This window comes from Marmota monax, unplaced genomic scaffold, assembly GCF_021218885.2.
Source record: "Marmota monax isolate L192 unplaced genomic scaffold, Marmota_monax_Labrador192_F-V1.1 WCK01_AAM20220418_F8-fsc00102, whole genome shotgun sequence".
Taxonomy (NCBI): Eukaryota; Metazoa; Chordata; class Mammalia; order Rodentia; family Sciuridae; genus Marmota; species Marmota monax.
Genome location: NW_026692494.1, coordinates 3,848,334 through 3,863,971, shown reverse-complemented (window position 1 = coordinate 3,863,971; position 15,638 = coordinate 3,848,334). Strand labels below are relative to the sequence as shown.

The 15,638-nt window shown below is 64.1% G+C and overlaps 1 protein-coding gene across 6 annotated transcripts in view; it reads left to right on the top strand.

Moving 5' to 3' along the window:
- Positions 1-15,638, top strand: part of Kdm4b (lysine demethylase 4B) — a 114,039-nt gene that overhangs the window by 22,760 nt on the left and 75,641 nt on the right. For all 6 annotated transcript variants that reach the window (XR_006851602.2, XM_046444013.2, XM_046444011.2 and 3 more), the window contains exons 2-3: positions 1,901-2,010; positions 11,619-11,770. Coding sequence is in view for 5 of the 6 variants with exons in the window: in XM_046444013.2 (XP_046299969.1) it covers positions 11,630-11,770 (141 nt within the window). In the remaining variant the exon portion in view is untranslated. The remainder of the gene's footprint in view (positions 1-1,900; positions 2,011-11,618; positions 11,771-15,638) is intronic.

Here is a 15,638-nt window from a genome sequence, read left to right as displayed (position 1 = left end):
TTCAGAGGGCCAGAGGAACGAGACAGGAGCCAGCGCGGGCCTTGCCTGCCCAGGGCCTGTCCTGGCAGCACGTGCGGATAGCCCGGCTGTGCAGTGGCGGGTCTCGCCGTGCTGGGGTGTTGGCGCCTGGGGCCTGGCTCCCTGCGGGCTCTGCAGCGCTGCGGCCCGGCTCCCCTTTCCAGTTCTATTCTTAGTGCCCCAGATTTGCCCAGAATTCACAGTGAGGTCAGCAGGCCCGCGGGCAGCAGGATGCAGCAGACCTAGCCGACCTGGGCCTTTCTGTGGTAGCAGGCTTGACTTCTGGAACGGGGACACTGGGCAGAGAGCCCCGGGTTCCTGTCCCCGCCTCCCCGCTGTCCGTCAGGCTTCATGTGCCACGTGTGTCTGGTGGTCAGTGAAGCGAGGCTGCTGTTACAGCCAGTCCAGTGTGCGTCCAATTCTGGTTCCTGCTTGTTCCTGTTTGTTCCTGTGTCCTCTTCCTGTCCCACACCCACCCAGGGTCCCACATGGCATCAGCTGTCCCATCTCCGTAGACTCTGGGCTGTCGCATCTCCAGGCTGTACCCTGGGCCATCTGCAGAGGGCTGTGGTGGGTGGCGGGGAGCCCTTGCTGGGATCTGTCTGAAGTTTTCCTCGTGGCCGGGTCGGGGAGGAGATGCAGAGGTGAAGGGCCTCCGTGTAACAGGCTGTCCAGGCCATGTGCCACCCCATGGTGGGTGCTGACCCTCATTACTTGGCTGAAGTGGTCTTGGTCAGAGTCTGCACTGTGAGGCAGCTTCTCCCTGTGTCCCATGGAGGGGCACCCTATGCAGAGTCCAGGTTAGGGAGTGGGTGCTGTGTGGGCCACCTGGCCCCGGCCTTGGCCTTGTCTGAGCAGAGCCTGGGGCGGAGTTTGGGGCCAAGCCTCCGTACCCCAGAGTGGCCACTGACCAGCTGTGGGGACCTGACTTCTGCTCCCTGAGGGGGCCATGGAGGTTGCTGGCCTGGCCCTTCACCCACTGTGGACAGGGGTCACGATGGACAGTGCTTAGGCTTGGGCTAGGCCCTGAGAACTGGGCTTCCCCAGCCCTGGAGCCACCAGCCCCCCACTTTGGAGTTGGCATTGTTGCCCCCAGAGAGCAAGAGCGGGGCTGCTGTGCTCTTGGCAGCGGGCCCTCTGTGCCCGCTCAGATGCTCTGTCCTGGTGGCATCTGTGTCTTTCAGAACACGTGCTGGTGGCTGGTGTCGTCAGGGTATCTGTCAGACTTCGTCATTTGAAATTCCTGGTGAATCACAGAATCCAGGGCCCCCGGGACGAGCGTCGTGCCTGAAGCTCAGGCCTGCTGAGGGGACCCTGGAGTTGCATGTTGGGCAGGAGTTGGCACTGGTGAAGCAACAGGAAGAGGAGGACACTGGAGCCCGGGCCACCCGTGTGCTGCAGGGGCCTGCGCTTTGGCCACTCTGTGAGGCGCTGGGTGTCACAGCAAGGCTGAAGGTCCTGTCCTGCTTGCAGTTGGCCCGTGGGCAGGGCTTGAGCTCCGCGGGGAGCTGGGGCCCGTGATGGAGTCCCCTGCTACCCTGCCCTGCCCTTCCTGTGCTCTGCTGGGAAGGAGGTGGCGGTGGCTTTCCCTCTGACTTGGCCCGGCAGAGCGACAGCGGAGCCTCAGGGAGGCTGTCTGGCTCGAGGCTCGTGGAAGCTCCTGGCTTTCACTGGACTGATGCAGGCCACTCTCCTGGGCTTAGGAGCTGAGCTCTGTGGGGTCAGGGGCTGTGCGCCCGCGTCTCGTGTTCTTGACCGTCGGCTGGTCCAGCTGAGCTCGAGCAAGGCGGCGGTGCGCTCGGCTGCTGCACCTGACCCACCCAGGGAGCGGAAGGCCAGCCGGCTGGCGGGGCCAGTGATCCTGGTGTTTTGTGCCTTTTAGGAGCTGCCGTCTCACTGTAGCTGCCCGACAGGAAGAGGTTCTGCCGGTTCCTGGAGCTCCTGTCACCCTGCAGCCTGCGCCCCCTGGAGCTCGCCAGGAAGCTGGAGTGGGTAAGTGGGCCTGGCTGCCTCGTGGCTGTATGAGGCCTGACACCATGCCTGCTCCGGGTGGCGTCTCTGGGCTGCACCCTGGGAGGGGGCGGTGGCCCGCCTGGTTCTGGTGCCTGTGACGTCTGGGGTCAGGTCACCCTCAGACATGGGAGGCTCCACCTTGGGGCAGAGGTGGCTCTTGGATGTTTCTTTGGTTAGTCCACAGTGTGCTCCTGCCCTTCAGCATCTGAAGGCCTGTCCTGCCTCCTGGGCTCGCTGCCTCTTGTGCTGTGGGTGGGGGGATCGCTCAGGATGTGCTGGCTTGTCTTGTGTTGTGGGCACAGAGTGGGGACCAACAGTGAGGGGCTACAGCAGGGGTTCATTGAGACACTGCGTGGCACTCAGCATCGCCCAGGGTCCAGTGCCACGCAGGCACCTATCCACGGCACGTAGGTGGCCACTCCTAAATGGGCTAGACCTGGGCCTTTGTGTCCACGTGGAGGCCTGCTCTGTCCAGCCACATTTGGGAACTGAATCCATGTGGGGAGCCACCCAGCTGTGGCCCATGAGCCAAGCCTGGCTCATTCTCTGATTTTGTAAATAAAGCTTTATTGGCACAGCTGCACCTGTTCCTTTACGTAAATAACGGTGACAGCAGCAGGATGAGGTCATTGTGCCGGAACTCTGGGCTCTGCAGATCTGAAACTATTTCCTGCGAGGTTCTGTAGAGAAAGCCCGTGGATCCCTCCTAGTGGGCACCGTGCTGGCTGCCCAGGGACCGCTGACTCCAGTCAGCCGCTTCTCAGCCACCTGGTCCCCTCCACCTGTGGCCCTTAGTGGAGCCCCGAGATTGCTCGGTGGCACCCGTTTCTTCCCCTAAACAGGTCCGTGTTTTCCGGGTCTCGGAGCTTCCTCCTGCACGGCCGAAAATCACACCTTGAGCCTCAGCTTTGCGCCCACGAACCTGGGCAGAGTCCGTGGCTCGGTGTGGTGCCATGCTCCAGTTCGGGGGCGCCTCTGCGACTTCGTGGGCTGTGGGCACTTCCTGTATGTCATGACAGGACTGCACTTGGTAAAAATCAAAGCCGGTGCCCAGGACAGGCTGGAGGACCTGCTGCCGTTGAGGGCAGGGCCGTCGGTCTCGCCTGCTTCCTCGGCTTTCAGCAAGGGCCAAGCCGTGGTCACGTGGTGGTGGCTGGACTTCTCTTCTGTAGTTTGGGGTGCTTGGGTAGGAAGATGGGGTGTGAGCAAGGCCAGCCCCTCATTGGGTAGAGACCAGAGTCCCCGAGAACGCTCCAGGCAGCTCTCCGCCATGCTCCTCCTCCCATGGGGGGCTGGCTCCTCGGGCCAGGCCTGGGAGTCTTGGACACCTTCTAGGGGGTGGCCCTAGAAGTCCTGGGGACTAGCGACAGGCCGGCCAGGGAGCGCCAAGTCCTGCCTGCTCTCTCCCACCCTGTGCTCTCGCGGGTTGTCAGCTGCAGCCGTGCTCCTTGTGCCTTGGCCTCACCGGAGGGTGGGGGGAGGGGGGGGAGGCGGGAACCCCAGGGCCTGTGCCTGGGCCTGGCCTCTAGGGATGCCACCAGCATGAAGATGCAGGCCAGGACGCATGTGGAGCAGACAGGGGGACCAGCGTCCCTCTGCTGCACTTTTAGGCCACTGTCCCTGAACATTCACCCTGTGGCCATGACGATTTGGAGGGTGGGCTTGCGGTCACCTCGTGTAGTGTCTCTTGCAGAGGCTGTTTGTGCCTGAGCGTCTTCCCTGGAGGCCCAGGCGGAGCAGGTTCCCATCAGGGAGGTGGGGGGGGGGTGCCGAGTGGCGGTCTGCAGGGTCTTCGTGTTCTTTGGGGACTGTGCCAGTCCGGTGGTGACTGTGACAGACTGAACGGTATTCCCAAGCAGCACCCTGATCCCTGGAGCCTGGGGCTGTGTCACCTCACGTGGCAGAGGGGCTCTTCAGATGGGATCAGTGAAGGGCCCTGAGCTGGGGTCACCCTGGTCATTTGGGCCCAGGGTCACCCAGGGTCCTCATGGGAGGAGGCAGGAGGGCCAGAGTCAGGGAGAAGCTGGATGACACAGCGCTGCTGGCCCAGGAGCTGGATGGGGGCTGGAGCCCAGGGCTGTGGGGAAACGCAAGGAGAGCCCCAAAGGATCAGGGCCCAGGAGAGGTCCTCCTGGCCTCTGGCCTCAAACTGCGAGAGGAGGCAGTCATGGGGTTACGGTGGCCAGGCGCTCGTGCCTAGGCATGTGGGCGGCCCTTCCTGCCTTCTGGGCCTTGCTCTTCCTTGTCACAGTGTCCCGGTCAGCCAGGGCCCAGGCCGCAGCCCAGCTCGTACTTGTGCTCTGGGTCCCTGTGAGCTGCGCACACCTCCCAGACCTCTGGAACTGTGGTTCTCCTTAGCTGCTGCCCTTGGCCGCCTGTATTCCTGTTTGTTCCTCTGGTTTCTGCAACTCTGACCGTCCAGCCAGTCCTGCAGCGTCCAGTGTGTGGCCTCTGAGCCATCGTGTCTGGCACCCCCTGGGCTTCCTCTGGCCACCTCTGCTCAGCACTCATCCTTCTTGTATCTCTGAGCTGCTGTTCCTGCTGCCTGGCCCTGCCTCTGGGACAGGCTGAGAGGAGCGCAGGAGCTGGCACAGTGGGTGGGGCGGGGACACGGGGGCCAGGTGGTGACGATTGGGCAGCAGGCAGGAGTATCTGGCCCGTGGAGGAGCTGGCCCACCACGGTGCTCAGTGGGGTGGGGTGAGCAATGGTGTTCTGGCACCCGACCTGTCTCCTCCCTGCACTGGGCTCCCCACACAGACGGGACCACAGATGAGGGCTCCCCTTGCTCTTGTTAGGGCAGCTTTGGGGGCTGCTGGTGGCCACCTGCTTGGGCTCCCAGCTGTTTGTCTTAGGCCACCTCTGCAAGAGTTGTGCCTGGAGGTGGCCCCTGCGTCCTGGCTGCCTGTGGGAGGTGCTTCAGTGGGGAGCCTCTATACGGTGGGGGCGCCGTGGGCCTGCGCTGGCTGGGGTGCACCGGGTATTTGGGGGGGGTCTCACTCCCGGGACAGGGACCTGTGGGAGCAGGTGGAGGGGAGAGCCTGGGGAGAGATGGCCCTTGGGGTCCCCAGGGCGCTCTGACCCTCCATGCTCAGACAGCCCCTCCCACTTTCCAAGGACCCGTCCTTGGTTTCTGTGCTTCCGAGGAGGATGCGGGGCAAGCGCTGTTCTGGTCCCAGCCCGAGGCTGCTGCCTCTGCTGGGTCTGAGCACCTGCCCGGTCAGACCGTCCCTGGCACCAGCCGCAGTGCGCGCCGACTGAGGGCTGGGGCAGCGTCCCGGGCTTCTCGGTGCTCACTGGACACAGAGTGGGGCCACCACAGGGTGGCCCTGACTCTTCTCAGCCTGCCTCCTGGTGGCCCATCCTGCTGCTGGGCACTTTGTCCCAGGGCCGGCGTCCAGAGGGAGAACTGTCTGGTCGTGGGCCCCTGTGTGGTGGGTGAGGTGGACAGGACGCTGCCTGGCCACGACAGTTCTGCTGTAGGTGGGGTGGAGGCCTCACGCGCTCTGTGGTCTGTCCCTGCCCGTGGCTAGTGGGGTCAGCCCATGGGTGAGGAGCTGTATGGGGCAGGATCTTGGAAGGGTGCCCCCGGCTGCTGTGGCTGTGACCAAGAGAGTTTTTGCCTGCCACAGGTGGCTCTCTCAGCCTGGCTGATGTGTCCCTTCTTGTCACACATCTCTGGCCGTCCCTGCTGGTTCCTCTCCCAGGTTGTGGAGGGGCTGGCTGGGCAGCCTGGGACAGCGCTCGTAAGAGGTGGTCGTGTGTGGCAGGACAGCAGGCTGCTGGGGCCTCGGGAGCTAGGCCCTGAGGCGTGTGGGGTCCCGAGCAGAGACCCGGCACACGCACACACCACCCTCGTCTTGGCGTGTGAGGGCCAGTAGCCTGCAGTCTACAGAGCGCTGCTCTCAGCCCTCCGGGGGGCAGGGGAGGGTGCGCTCCCACGGGACGGTGCGGGTGCTCCTGCGGCACACAGGAGCCAGGAGCCCTCTAAGTGCTTGGTTCATCCTGTCTTCAAAGTCCCTTTTTCCCTGTGAGGTGACTTCCCCACAGATTCCAGGGCTGAGGACATGGCCATTTTGGGGGACTATCATCCTGCCTGGCCAGCTGGCACCAGAACAGGAGCTGGCGTCCCCTGTGGGTGGGTGTGTGTGTCTGTGGGGTGGGTGTGTGGGGGGGGTGGGTGTGTGGGGGGGGTGGGTGTGTGTGTCTGTGGGGTGGGTGTGTGTGGGGGGGTGGGTGTGTGTGTGCACACTCATGTGTTTGTATTTTTGCGTGTGTACTGTGCTGCCTATGACCACTGCACAGGTCTCAGGTCCCAAAGTTGGCCCAGCCTGTGGCCATCCCCCACGTAGAGGGAGCTTTCTGTCATCCCTTGGGCCCCGTCTCCCTACCCAGCCCCTCAGCTTCCCGTCCAAACCCACCGGGGCACAGGCTCCCTATCCTGGCCACCCAGCGTGCCCAGCTGGCCTCCCCTGGCCACTCCGCCTTGCTCACCTCAGCTTTGCCCTGCATCACCGATGTCCCCCTATGTCTGGACTGTTTCTCCCTGGATCTGTGTGACTTGTGCCCCACATGCCTGGTGCGCACGCCCGGTCCCTGTCCCTGCCTGATGGCCTCTCTTGGCCTGGACCTGCTTTGGCTTGGGCTTCTCCCTCTCCGAGGGTTTGCTGGTTGCTCTCTGGATTGGGCCTGCCTGGCTGTGCCCCACAGAGGAGGTCCGCCCCAGAGACTGTCACCTTGGGACAGCCCTGCGCCCGGTCCAGGGTGGGGCGGGCCTGGGCAGCACTGAGCCGCACAGGGCGTCGTGGTTCACAGTGGAGCTGCTCCCCGCAGGGAGACCCGCAGGCGCTGGTGGAAAGCCACCCTCCCCCGTGGGCCTGCCTCGCAGCCCGCCTCCCTGCCAAGAGGAGGTGACCGCCCTTCTCCTCTTCCTTCTGGAGCACTTGCCTCCTCCTGGAGTTCTCTGCACCGGGCAGCACGGGGCAGCGGGCCTTGGACCCCAGGCTGTGGGGCCTACTTTGGCCCGGGGCTGCCTGGTGGCCTGCAAGTGCCTGGGCCTTGGTGGAGCTGGAGCCCACCACCTCCTTTGGCCCAGCAGGAGCCAGAGGAAGGGCCCTTGATGAAGGGTGCCCCTGTGGTCGTAGGGCAGACTGCCCGTCGGCGGGTGGGCAGAGGTTGGCGTCTCCTGCGGGCCCTCGTGTCGGAGCTGCGCAAAGTGCGTCGCCCCCGTAACCAGCCCGGTGCTGAGGAGGTTTCCGCCTTCAGCAGGCCTCCACAGCAGCCCTCTGCGGCCCCTGGGCCCCGGGCAGCGGGACCTTCACGCTCCAGGCGCAGGCCTCCTGTCTGTCCCCTCGCAGCCCCTTCCCTTTGCTGGTGCAGGGGAGCTCGGCCCCCGCCCGGTACGCAGCAGCTCGCCCGCCAAGGTGCACGACCCAGGCCTCACCTAGGGCTTCTGCTGGCCGAGCCTCCACCGCCACTGTCCCTTCCGGACATTTTCACCTCTTTGCCCAGGGAGAAGATGTGTGGCTTTGGTGTCTGTTTCTTGCGGAGCACGGTGTCACGCAGGCCCCGCTGTGTCCGTGCCCGGAGCCGCCGTGCTCTGTGAGGCTGAGCGGCACCTTTGTGTGGCTGGCCACGGTGCTGGCTCCCTGGCCGCTGTGGGTTGCACTGTGGTGGACACGTGGACACACGAGCCTTTGTGTGGCGAGTTCTCACTGCCCTTGGGCACACGTCAGCTAAGTTCTGCCCCAGCTCCGCCCCTCCTGTGGTGCGAGGGCCTGGCTTCCCTCTTCCTTACCAGCACCTGTCTCCTCCTGACCCTGGCACCTGGAGGGTGCAGAGCACCTCCTGTGGTCCCGACTTGCATGTCCTGCCTCCAGGGATGCTGAGCACCTGGACGTGCCGGCCCCTCGGGGTCTGTGCTAGTGAGTGCTGCTCAGGACCCCGGCCTGGCTTTTGATCAGCCTTCCTGGTGCTCGACCCTGGGGTTGGTGTGGTGCGCTGTCACGGAGCACGCTGCTGTCCTGGACGGTGTGTGGTCTTCCCAGGGACTCTCCGAGGCCCCCTGCCCTGGCCTGGTGTTGGTAAACTGGAGGGCGGGGCCCAGGGATAGACTCCAGCCAAGGTATTTGTCTCAAAACTAGGGAGCCATCCATCCCACACGCGGCAGGCATGGGCACTCCCGCGAGCTGCACCCCAGTCCTTTGAAATTTCATTTTGAGACTTGAGTCTTGCTAAGTTGCTCAGGCTGACCTGGAACTTGGCCTCCTCCTGTTTGAGCCTCCTGACATGCGCCAGCCTCGCTCACTGGTTATTGTGTGTGCACACGCTCGGCTTGTGATTTCTTCTTTCACAAAACAGGGCGAGTGCTGTGGATTGTGGAGATTGTGAACCATTTAGATTTTCTTCTTTATGCTTTAGCTACAGAAAAAGCCACTTGAAAGGGCACACACAGGCAGGGAGAGGCACGTGCGGAGACTGCCCGGCACCCTGGCCTGCTCTCCCTTCTTGTGGCGAGCCTGTCCCGGAGTGAGTGTTTCCAGGTGAGAGCATGTGTTCGCCAGCCTTGGGGCGCAGTGGCCAGGACGCCTGGCCGGAACAGCTGAGAGGAGGAAGAGCATGTTTTGGTGCTGGTGGCAGAGGGACAGTCCACAGGAGGCTGAGCCCGAGCTGCAGCCTAGGGAGGCAGAGCGTCATGGTGGAGGGTGTGCAGAGGAGAGCAGCTCAGCCTGTGGCGGCCAGGGAGGAGAGCCAGGAGCCAGGGACAAGGCATGTGATCCTGCCCGTCATGGAGGACACGCCTGTCATCCCAGCAGCTCAGGAGGCTGAGGCAGGAGGACCACATGTTCAAAGCCAGCCTCAGCAACTTAGTGAGGTCCTAAGCAACTTAGCAAGACCCTGACTCAGAATAAATAAAAAGGGCTGGGGTGCGGCTCAGTGGTTAAGCACCTTTGAATTCAATCCCTGGTACCAAAAACAACAACGACATTGTGATCTCAGTGGCCCGCTTCCTCCAGCCACTCCCCACTAGCCACCCTGTGAGGCGTTCAGATTACTAATCCATTGTATGGGGGAGTCCGTTGGAGAGGTCACAGGTCTCAGTCCTGGGATCTGGTCTCCTGGGTTACCAAGGCAGTGTCTGGGGTCCCTCATATCACACCAGAGCAGGTGCTCCTGACAGTGTGGTGTCAGCGGCGTGGGCTGTGTGCACCCTTGGGGGTTTGCCCCTGGACCCGTGCGGCATGGGGCTCCCCGTTTTCCAGAGCATGAACCTGGCACCTCTCTAGGCCCTGGCAGCTGCTGTCCAGCGTCTTCCATTCTGGCCCTGGGCACACTGCTCTGGACATGCTGGCCTGGGGCAGGAGGCAAGCATGTGGCAGGCCTGGACGCTGGGTGACTGTGCCCGAAGGCCTGGAGGGGGAGGCAGCCCCTCCTGCAGGAGCCCCAGGGGGCTGGAGACCCCTCTACTGTGGCCACCTGGGGGCAGAAGAGGCAGCCCAAAGGAAAGGGGGATGGGCTGGAGCTGGTGGGTGCCATTGGGTCCTGGCACATCCCACAAGGGTGGGAGACTCGGGATGGCAGCAGAACCTGGCTGGGCACCTAGCTCCATGGCCTGTCCACCTCGGTGGCCCCTGTGGTCACCTGTGGGAGAGGGCGCTGCCGTGCAGTCCTGCAGGCACTGCAGGGGACGCCCAGGGCAGGCTGAGACCTAGGAGGCGCGGATGTGCCAGCCGCAGCCACTGCCCACGCAGGGCACCTGAGTCTCGGGACAGGTGAGACCAGGGGTTTTCACGCTGGGCCTGCCCCTCACCTCCCTGCCTGTCGCACTGCCTGCCGGGCAGTCGGCCTGCTGTGCCCTCTCGAGGGTGCTCCCTGGCCATTTAGCCATCACTGTGCTGGTCAAGGTTTCTGCTACCCTCAGCGGCTGGCTTCCCGAGGACAAGCCCAGAAGTCCCCAGTGGCATATGGGCGTCTGGGTGGAAGGGCAGGAAGGACCAGGGGGTCCAGGAGGCTGTGGGGCTAGTGGAGCCGCAGGGGAGGATTCAGGTACAGGGCCCTGGGGGTAGGTCAGCCTGGCTGGCATAGTGTGGTGGCCTGGGCCCCTCGGACTTCAGGGCTGGGTCAGAGCTCCAGCAGGGGTGGCCTTCTGGGTAGGCAGCCTCTGTGGCCTGCGACACTGGCATCTGTTCTCTGGCGGGGATGGTTGTGATGGCCCCTTTCCTTCATAAGCACTTGGGCAGTGCTGCCCACTGTGTGGCCACCAGGCACGTTCCCAGTGCTGTGGCCTCCTGGCTGGCTCAGGAGGAGCCTGAGGACTCTGTGCAGAGTGCAGGGCTGTGGGACGGGGGCCACATCCCCTTCAGGGCCCCTCGCCAGTGCAGCGGGGGGTGGGGTGGGGGTGGGGTCCCTCAGGGCTGGTCTCAGCTGCTGTTCACTGGTCCCAGTCCCCTGCACCCCAGATGGCAGTGCGGTGGTTGAGGAGGGCACATGGTGGACAGGGCAGGTGGCGAGGAGGCCAGTGGCCTCTTGGCCCTACTTCCGTCCGTCCGATGGAGGTGGGAGCTGACTGGGCTTCCGGGTCCTGCCCTGCGCAGGGTTCCTGGGTGCCTGCTGCCCTCTAGTGCCCACTACAGGGAGTGCGTTTGGGGAGGTGGTGGGCTGCATCTTGGTGACCTGGAGCCCTTTCCAGGAGGGAATTCTCTTGCCTTTTGTCACTTCCTGGGTCACTCTGGGGCTCTCGGAATAGGCAGGTGAACTTTTGAAACTTCTCCTTAGCTCTTGGTGTGCGCACTTGGGTTCCTGCCTCTTCTAACTCTAGACGGACACTGCTTTCTCCTTGTTTTGGAGAATTTAATCTGCCAAGGAAGACCCTTGCCCGAGGCCGACTGAAACCTGTTCCTGGTGGTGGGCTGCCAGTCACCCCCTTGGTCCCCTTAGCTCCCGGGGCAGGTGGGAGCTGCCCAGCCTGTGGCCTCCTTGGTGAGAGGGCAGCCCAGTGCCCAATAGTTGCAGCACCAGCGGCCAGTGGTGTGGTGAGCACACCCGCGTGACTGGGCCTCTGCTCTCCCCGACCAGGACTCCTGCTTGGGTCCTGGCTCTGCTGACGGCAGCCAGCCAGGCCAGTACCAGAGTGCCCAGCAGGGTCCTGGCAGTGGGCTGCCCCGAGCTGCCGGGCTCCCTGATGGCAGTGTGTGGGAGGATGCCCTCACACACCCGTTCTTACCTCCGGAAGCCCGCAGCCCTGCTGTCCCTCGCACACGTCTGGCTGAGGAGCGGATGTCTTGATTTGAAGCTGACCCAGAGAACGTGCCGAGGGGCTGATCCGGGCAGCTTTCTTTCCTTGGGTTCTGCTTAAAACGAGTGCTGGCCCCCAGCCTCGCCTGTCCGTTAAACAGGGCGCACTGTTTCTACCAGCTGCCGTCATGGTGGCCCTCGTGCTCAGCCCGCACGGTGAGCCGGCCCCAGCCCTCTTGCACCCCAGCTCTGTGCGAGGGCCCCGCTGCCCTGCCCGTGGTGGCCCTGGTGTTTTCAGTGATGGAGGGAGAGGAGGTGGGGCGGCGCTGACTTGCTCACCTCTGCTTCCCCACAGGTGCTGCCACCATGGGCTCTGAGGACCATGGGGCCCAGAACCCCAGCTGCAAAATCATGACGTTCCGCCCGACCATGGAGGAGTTTAAGGACTTCAACAAATACGTGGCCTACATAGAATCGCAGGGGGCCCACCGGGCAGGCCTGGCCAAGGTGGGTGATGACCGCATCCTGGCGCAGCCGCCGTCAGCCTGCACTGCCCTGCTATCCTTCCTGCTGAAGGAGTCCCTGTGCACCCTGGCTTTTCCTGGGCCCTCCCCAGCGGCCATCAGCCAGCTTGTGGTGCTCTCAGGGCCCGTGGGCTCTGGCAGGCGGTGAGGTGGACCCGCTGCTGGGGTCCCGGAGCCTTCTGGGCCCGGTGCTAGGAGGCCTCACTTTTTCCCTCCATATTCCTTGTTGAACAATTTGCTTTTTGAGACAAGGTCTCGCTGTGCTGCATGGGCTGGTCTTGAACCAGCGAGTGCCGCTGTCCTCCTGGCCTGGACGCCTGGACTGCAGGGCGGCACTGTGCCCAGCTGGAGCAGCTTCCCGTCTGGGCCCGTGGTGCGTGGGCGAGAGCTGGGGTGCCGGTGGCTGAGCCCCGCCCGCAGCCCCCTCCCTGGAGACGGCACTGTGGGGTTTCTTGAGTCTTTCCCCGCACCCTGTGGGGGGGCGCACGAGGTCAAGGCTCGGGGACAGGATGAAAAGGGAAGGAACGGGGGAGGTGGCAGCAGGGGGCCTGCGGCCTGGTGCTGTGAGTGCTGGCTGGCTCAGCCGGACGCGTGGGTTGTGCTCCTCGCTGCTGCGGGGCCGTGGCTTCCCCTGGCAGGCGGTTCTCTGCCACTCAGCCCAGGCGCGCAGTCTCTGCACAGCGCCAGACAGTGAGGGCGTCAGCCTAGGAGCCAGGACGGCGTGCAGCTGCGGCAAGGTGCGTGCCCGTAGAACTGTCCCTGTGGACGCCGGAACGTGAACCTCAGGTCCTTCTCATTTGCCAGACACCGTCTTGTTTTCTCTTCCAACCGTCTTGGAGAAAAGACTCTTACCTCAAAAGCTGGAGGAGCGGGCCGTGGGTGGCTCTGACCAGGCCTCAGTCGCTAGCCCTGAGGCTACGTCTGTCCCCTGCAGCGAGTGGGGTAGCCCGCTCCTGCCTGCCTGGCTCTTCCTGGTGCTCTTGCTGGCTTTCGCGTCCCTCCTGGGGGTCCCACATGACACTCCCACCCTCGCAGCCTTGGGGGCGGTGGATCTGCGTGCTGGCAGTGACCCCATGCCTCTGCCCTTGGCTTGTGTTCGTCACACACCCTGGTGAGGCAGGGTGGCAATTCCTCCGCCACCTCTGGCTCCAGCCCCTGCCCGCTATGTGGCTCTGGCCTCCCGCCTCCTCCATGAGCCGCCCCAGCCGCTGTGTGGCTAGGGACCGGCATCTCAGGAAGGCTCCCGAGCTCATGGGCGCTCTACTGGCCGACCCCACGGAGGGTTGTCTGGTTCCCGTCCTGGGGCCTGCCTTCCCCTCGTGCCCGTGGCAGCTGGGCAGGTGGCCGGCCCACTCCTGTCTTGCTAGGGCACAGCAGCCCTTCCTGATCTGGGACCCAGGCCACCCTTTCTATCAGCAGAGTGGCGGTTTAGCCTCTGGCTGTCCTGTTCTCTCCTCTGAGACTCCTTTAAATGTCACCTGGCACTTCCTGCTCCTGTCATTTCACTCCAGCCTGTTTCCAGTGCTCTGTCCCAGGCTGCATGTGGCACCCACCTTCCCGGGCGCGGTTCTGCCCCCCCCCCACCCCACCCCCGTCCACCTCCCCCTCTTCCTTCCCTCTTCATCCCCTTCACGTCCTGTCCCCGGAGCCTTGACCTCTCTGCCTTAAACTTGCACTTGCAGTGGGCCGGCGTGCACGGCTGGCTTGAGCTGAGGGCAACCATCAAATGGCACCTCTGGGTGGGGACCGTTTCCAGGCCCTCCCTGTGCCCTGGCTCTGCAGCCCTTCTCCCTCTTACGAGGGGTTTCAAGCACTGCCTTCTCTGACCGCGGGTCGCTCTTGCATGTGGAGGGCAGGCCCCGGGCCCTGGCGCACGTGCATGGTGCCTGGGGAGCAGGGCGGGGAGGTGGAGGCTGCATGCATGCTCAGCTCTTGGCAGCTGCAGTCACATTGGTACCCACGTGTGGCACACCACACACACGCGTCCCTCCTCCCGCCACTCTGTGGGGACAGATGGGCTCAGGGAAGCATCTGCTCTGGCCACGGGCACCTCCGCTTCTTCCAGATGGGGCCCTTGGCTCTTAGGACTGCCAGCCTCTTGGGAGAAGGATCACAGTGTGCTGCTGGCTCTGTTTGAGCCATGGGACGTGTGTGTCCCCCTCACCTGGGTCTCATTGGCCTTGACCACCCTTGTGTGTGAGTGCTGGGGGTTCCTGCTTTCACTAGAACTGCACGGGTCACCCTACTCCCCGAGATCTGCAGGGCCTGGGAGCAGGGAGCACGTTTCCTAGGTCCAGACTGAGCCAGGGCAGGGGACGCCTAGCGGGAGCCCCCCAGGGCATGGAGCCTCGCACTTTCTTGACCTCAGATAACAAGCAGGGCCTGATCAGGCGTTCCAGAGCCCAGAGGCGGCCTCCTCAGCCCTCCTGGGAAGCGCTGGGCAGGAAGTGCCCCAGGAGCCTGGCTTGTGGCTCCACTCTGGGCCGAGGTTGGCGAGAGGTGGGCACCGGCTGGGTCTTTCTGAGACTCCTCCTCAGCCCTTTTGTGTCAACTGAGGCCACAAGGCCCGGGCACCTGGGAATGGTGTCTGGTGCAGGTTATATACCACTTGGTGGGCTGCTGCTGCTGCCTCCTCAGGGTGGCTGTGGGCTACAGTGCCTGGACCACCCACGTCCACCTCGCTGCGTGTGGACATGTGGCTGCCCAGTCCTCCTGGCCTCAGCTAAGCCGCACAGAAGGGCCAGTGCAGGGCCGCGCCACCTGGAAGGTGCCGAGGGGGGCCCTAGGAGGCGTGTTCTCCAGGGCACTTTCTTAACCCTTTCTTCACCTGGGACCTCCAGGGTCCTGTCTTGGCAGGACTCGGAGGGTGTCGCACGGGGTGTGGCTTCCACCCACAGCCATGGCTTTGCGAAGAGTCTTGCTCCTGCAGCTCAGCACCTGCTTGGGGTGTGTCGGGCGCGGGCCAGGGGTCACCTGCTGTGTCCTTCCTGTTTTCCCATGTGTGTGCTGCAGCTGTGCCCTTAGTGGAGGGGACAGTGAACACAGCAGCCCAGGGAGCAGAGAAGTGGGAAATGCAGTGTCCCTGGTGGGTGGCCTCCTGCATGTGTGAGCTCACCGGTGGCTGTGGGCTGGCCTGGCCCTGGCTGGTGGCTCCCTGCAGTGGAAGACACCGGCTCTGTATAGAGGGGGTGTCACCTGCGTGAATCCAAGGTAGCTTGGGGTCACAGGCCCGCCGTTTGCGGCGGCCATAGCAAAGCGTGCTGAGCTGGCCGCATCCTGGTCCCTGTCTGCTTTTCCTGCCTCTTCAAGCCCTGGAGGGTCACACAGCAGCAGGGGATGCCCCGTGCGGGTGAGTTAGAGGAGGCCTCGGGAGCCCCCTGCTCAAGCCCTCGCCCTCTCCAGCTCCGGTCCCTTCCTCACTGTGCCCTAGGGCTGGCTCCTGCTCCAGGGGCGTCCTGGAGGTGGCAGGGGCTGGGCAGCGTCCCTGACTTCCACTCACTCCAGGCCAAGACGCCTCTAGTCTTGGTGGCCACAGATGTCCCCGGGGTCGGGCTCGCTCCCTGGGTGCCAGCCCTCCCTGCCGTGGTGGCATGTGGCGGCGTGTGGTTGCTGAGCTTTGCTGCTGCTCGCCACTCTAGGTGCCTCCTGCCATCAGGTGTTGGCATGGCTCAGTGGGCCTGGGCTTTTGCCAGGTGACAGCAGCGTCCTGGGGGACGGTCAGTGGCTTTGGCGGTTCTGGGAGCTGTTAGCCGACAGCAGTGCATGGCTCCCCATTGAGGCCTGGAGGGGACAATTGCCGGCCCCAGGGCTCTCAGCTGATGGGCGGGAACAGGTGGCTTAGTTCTTGCCCC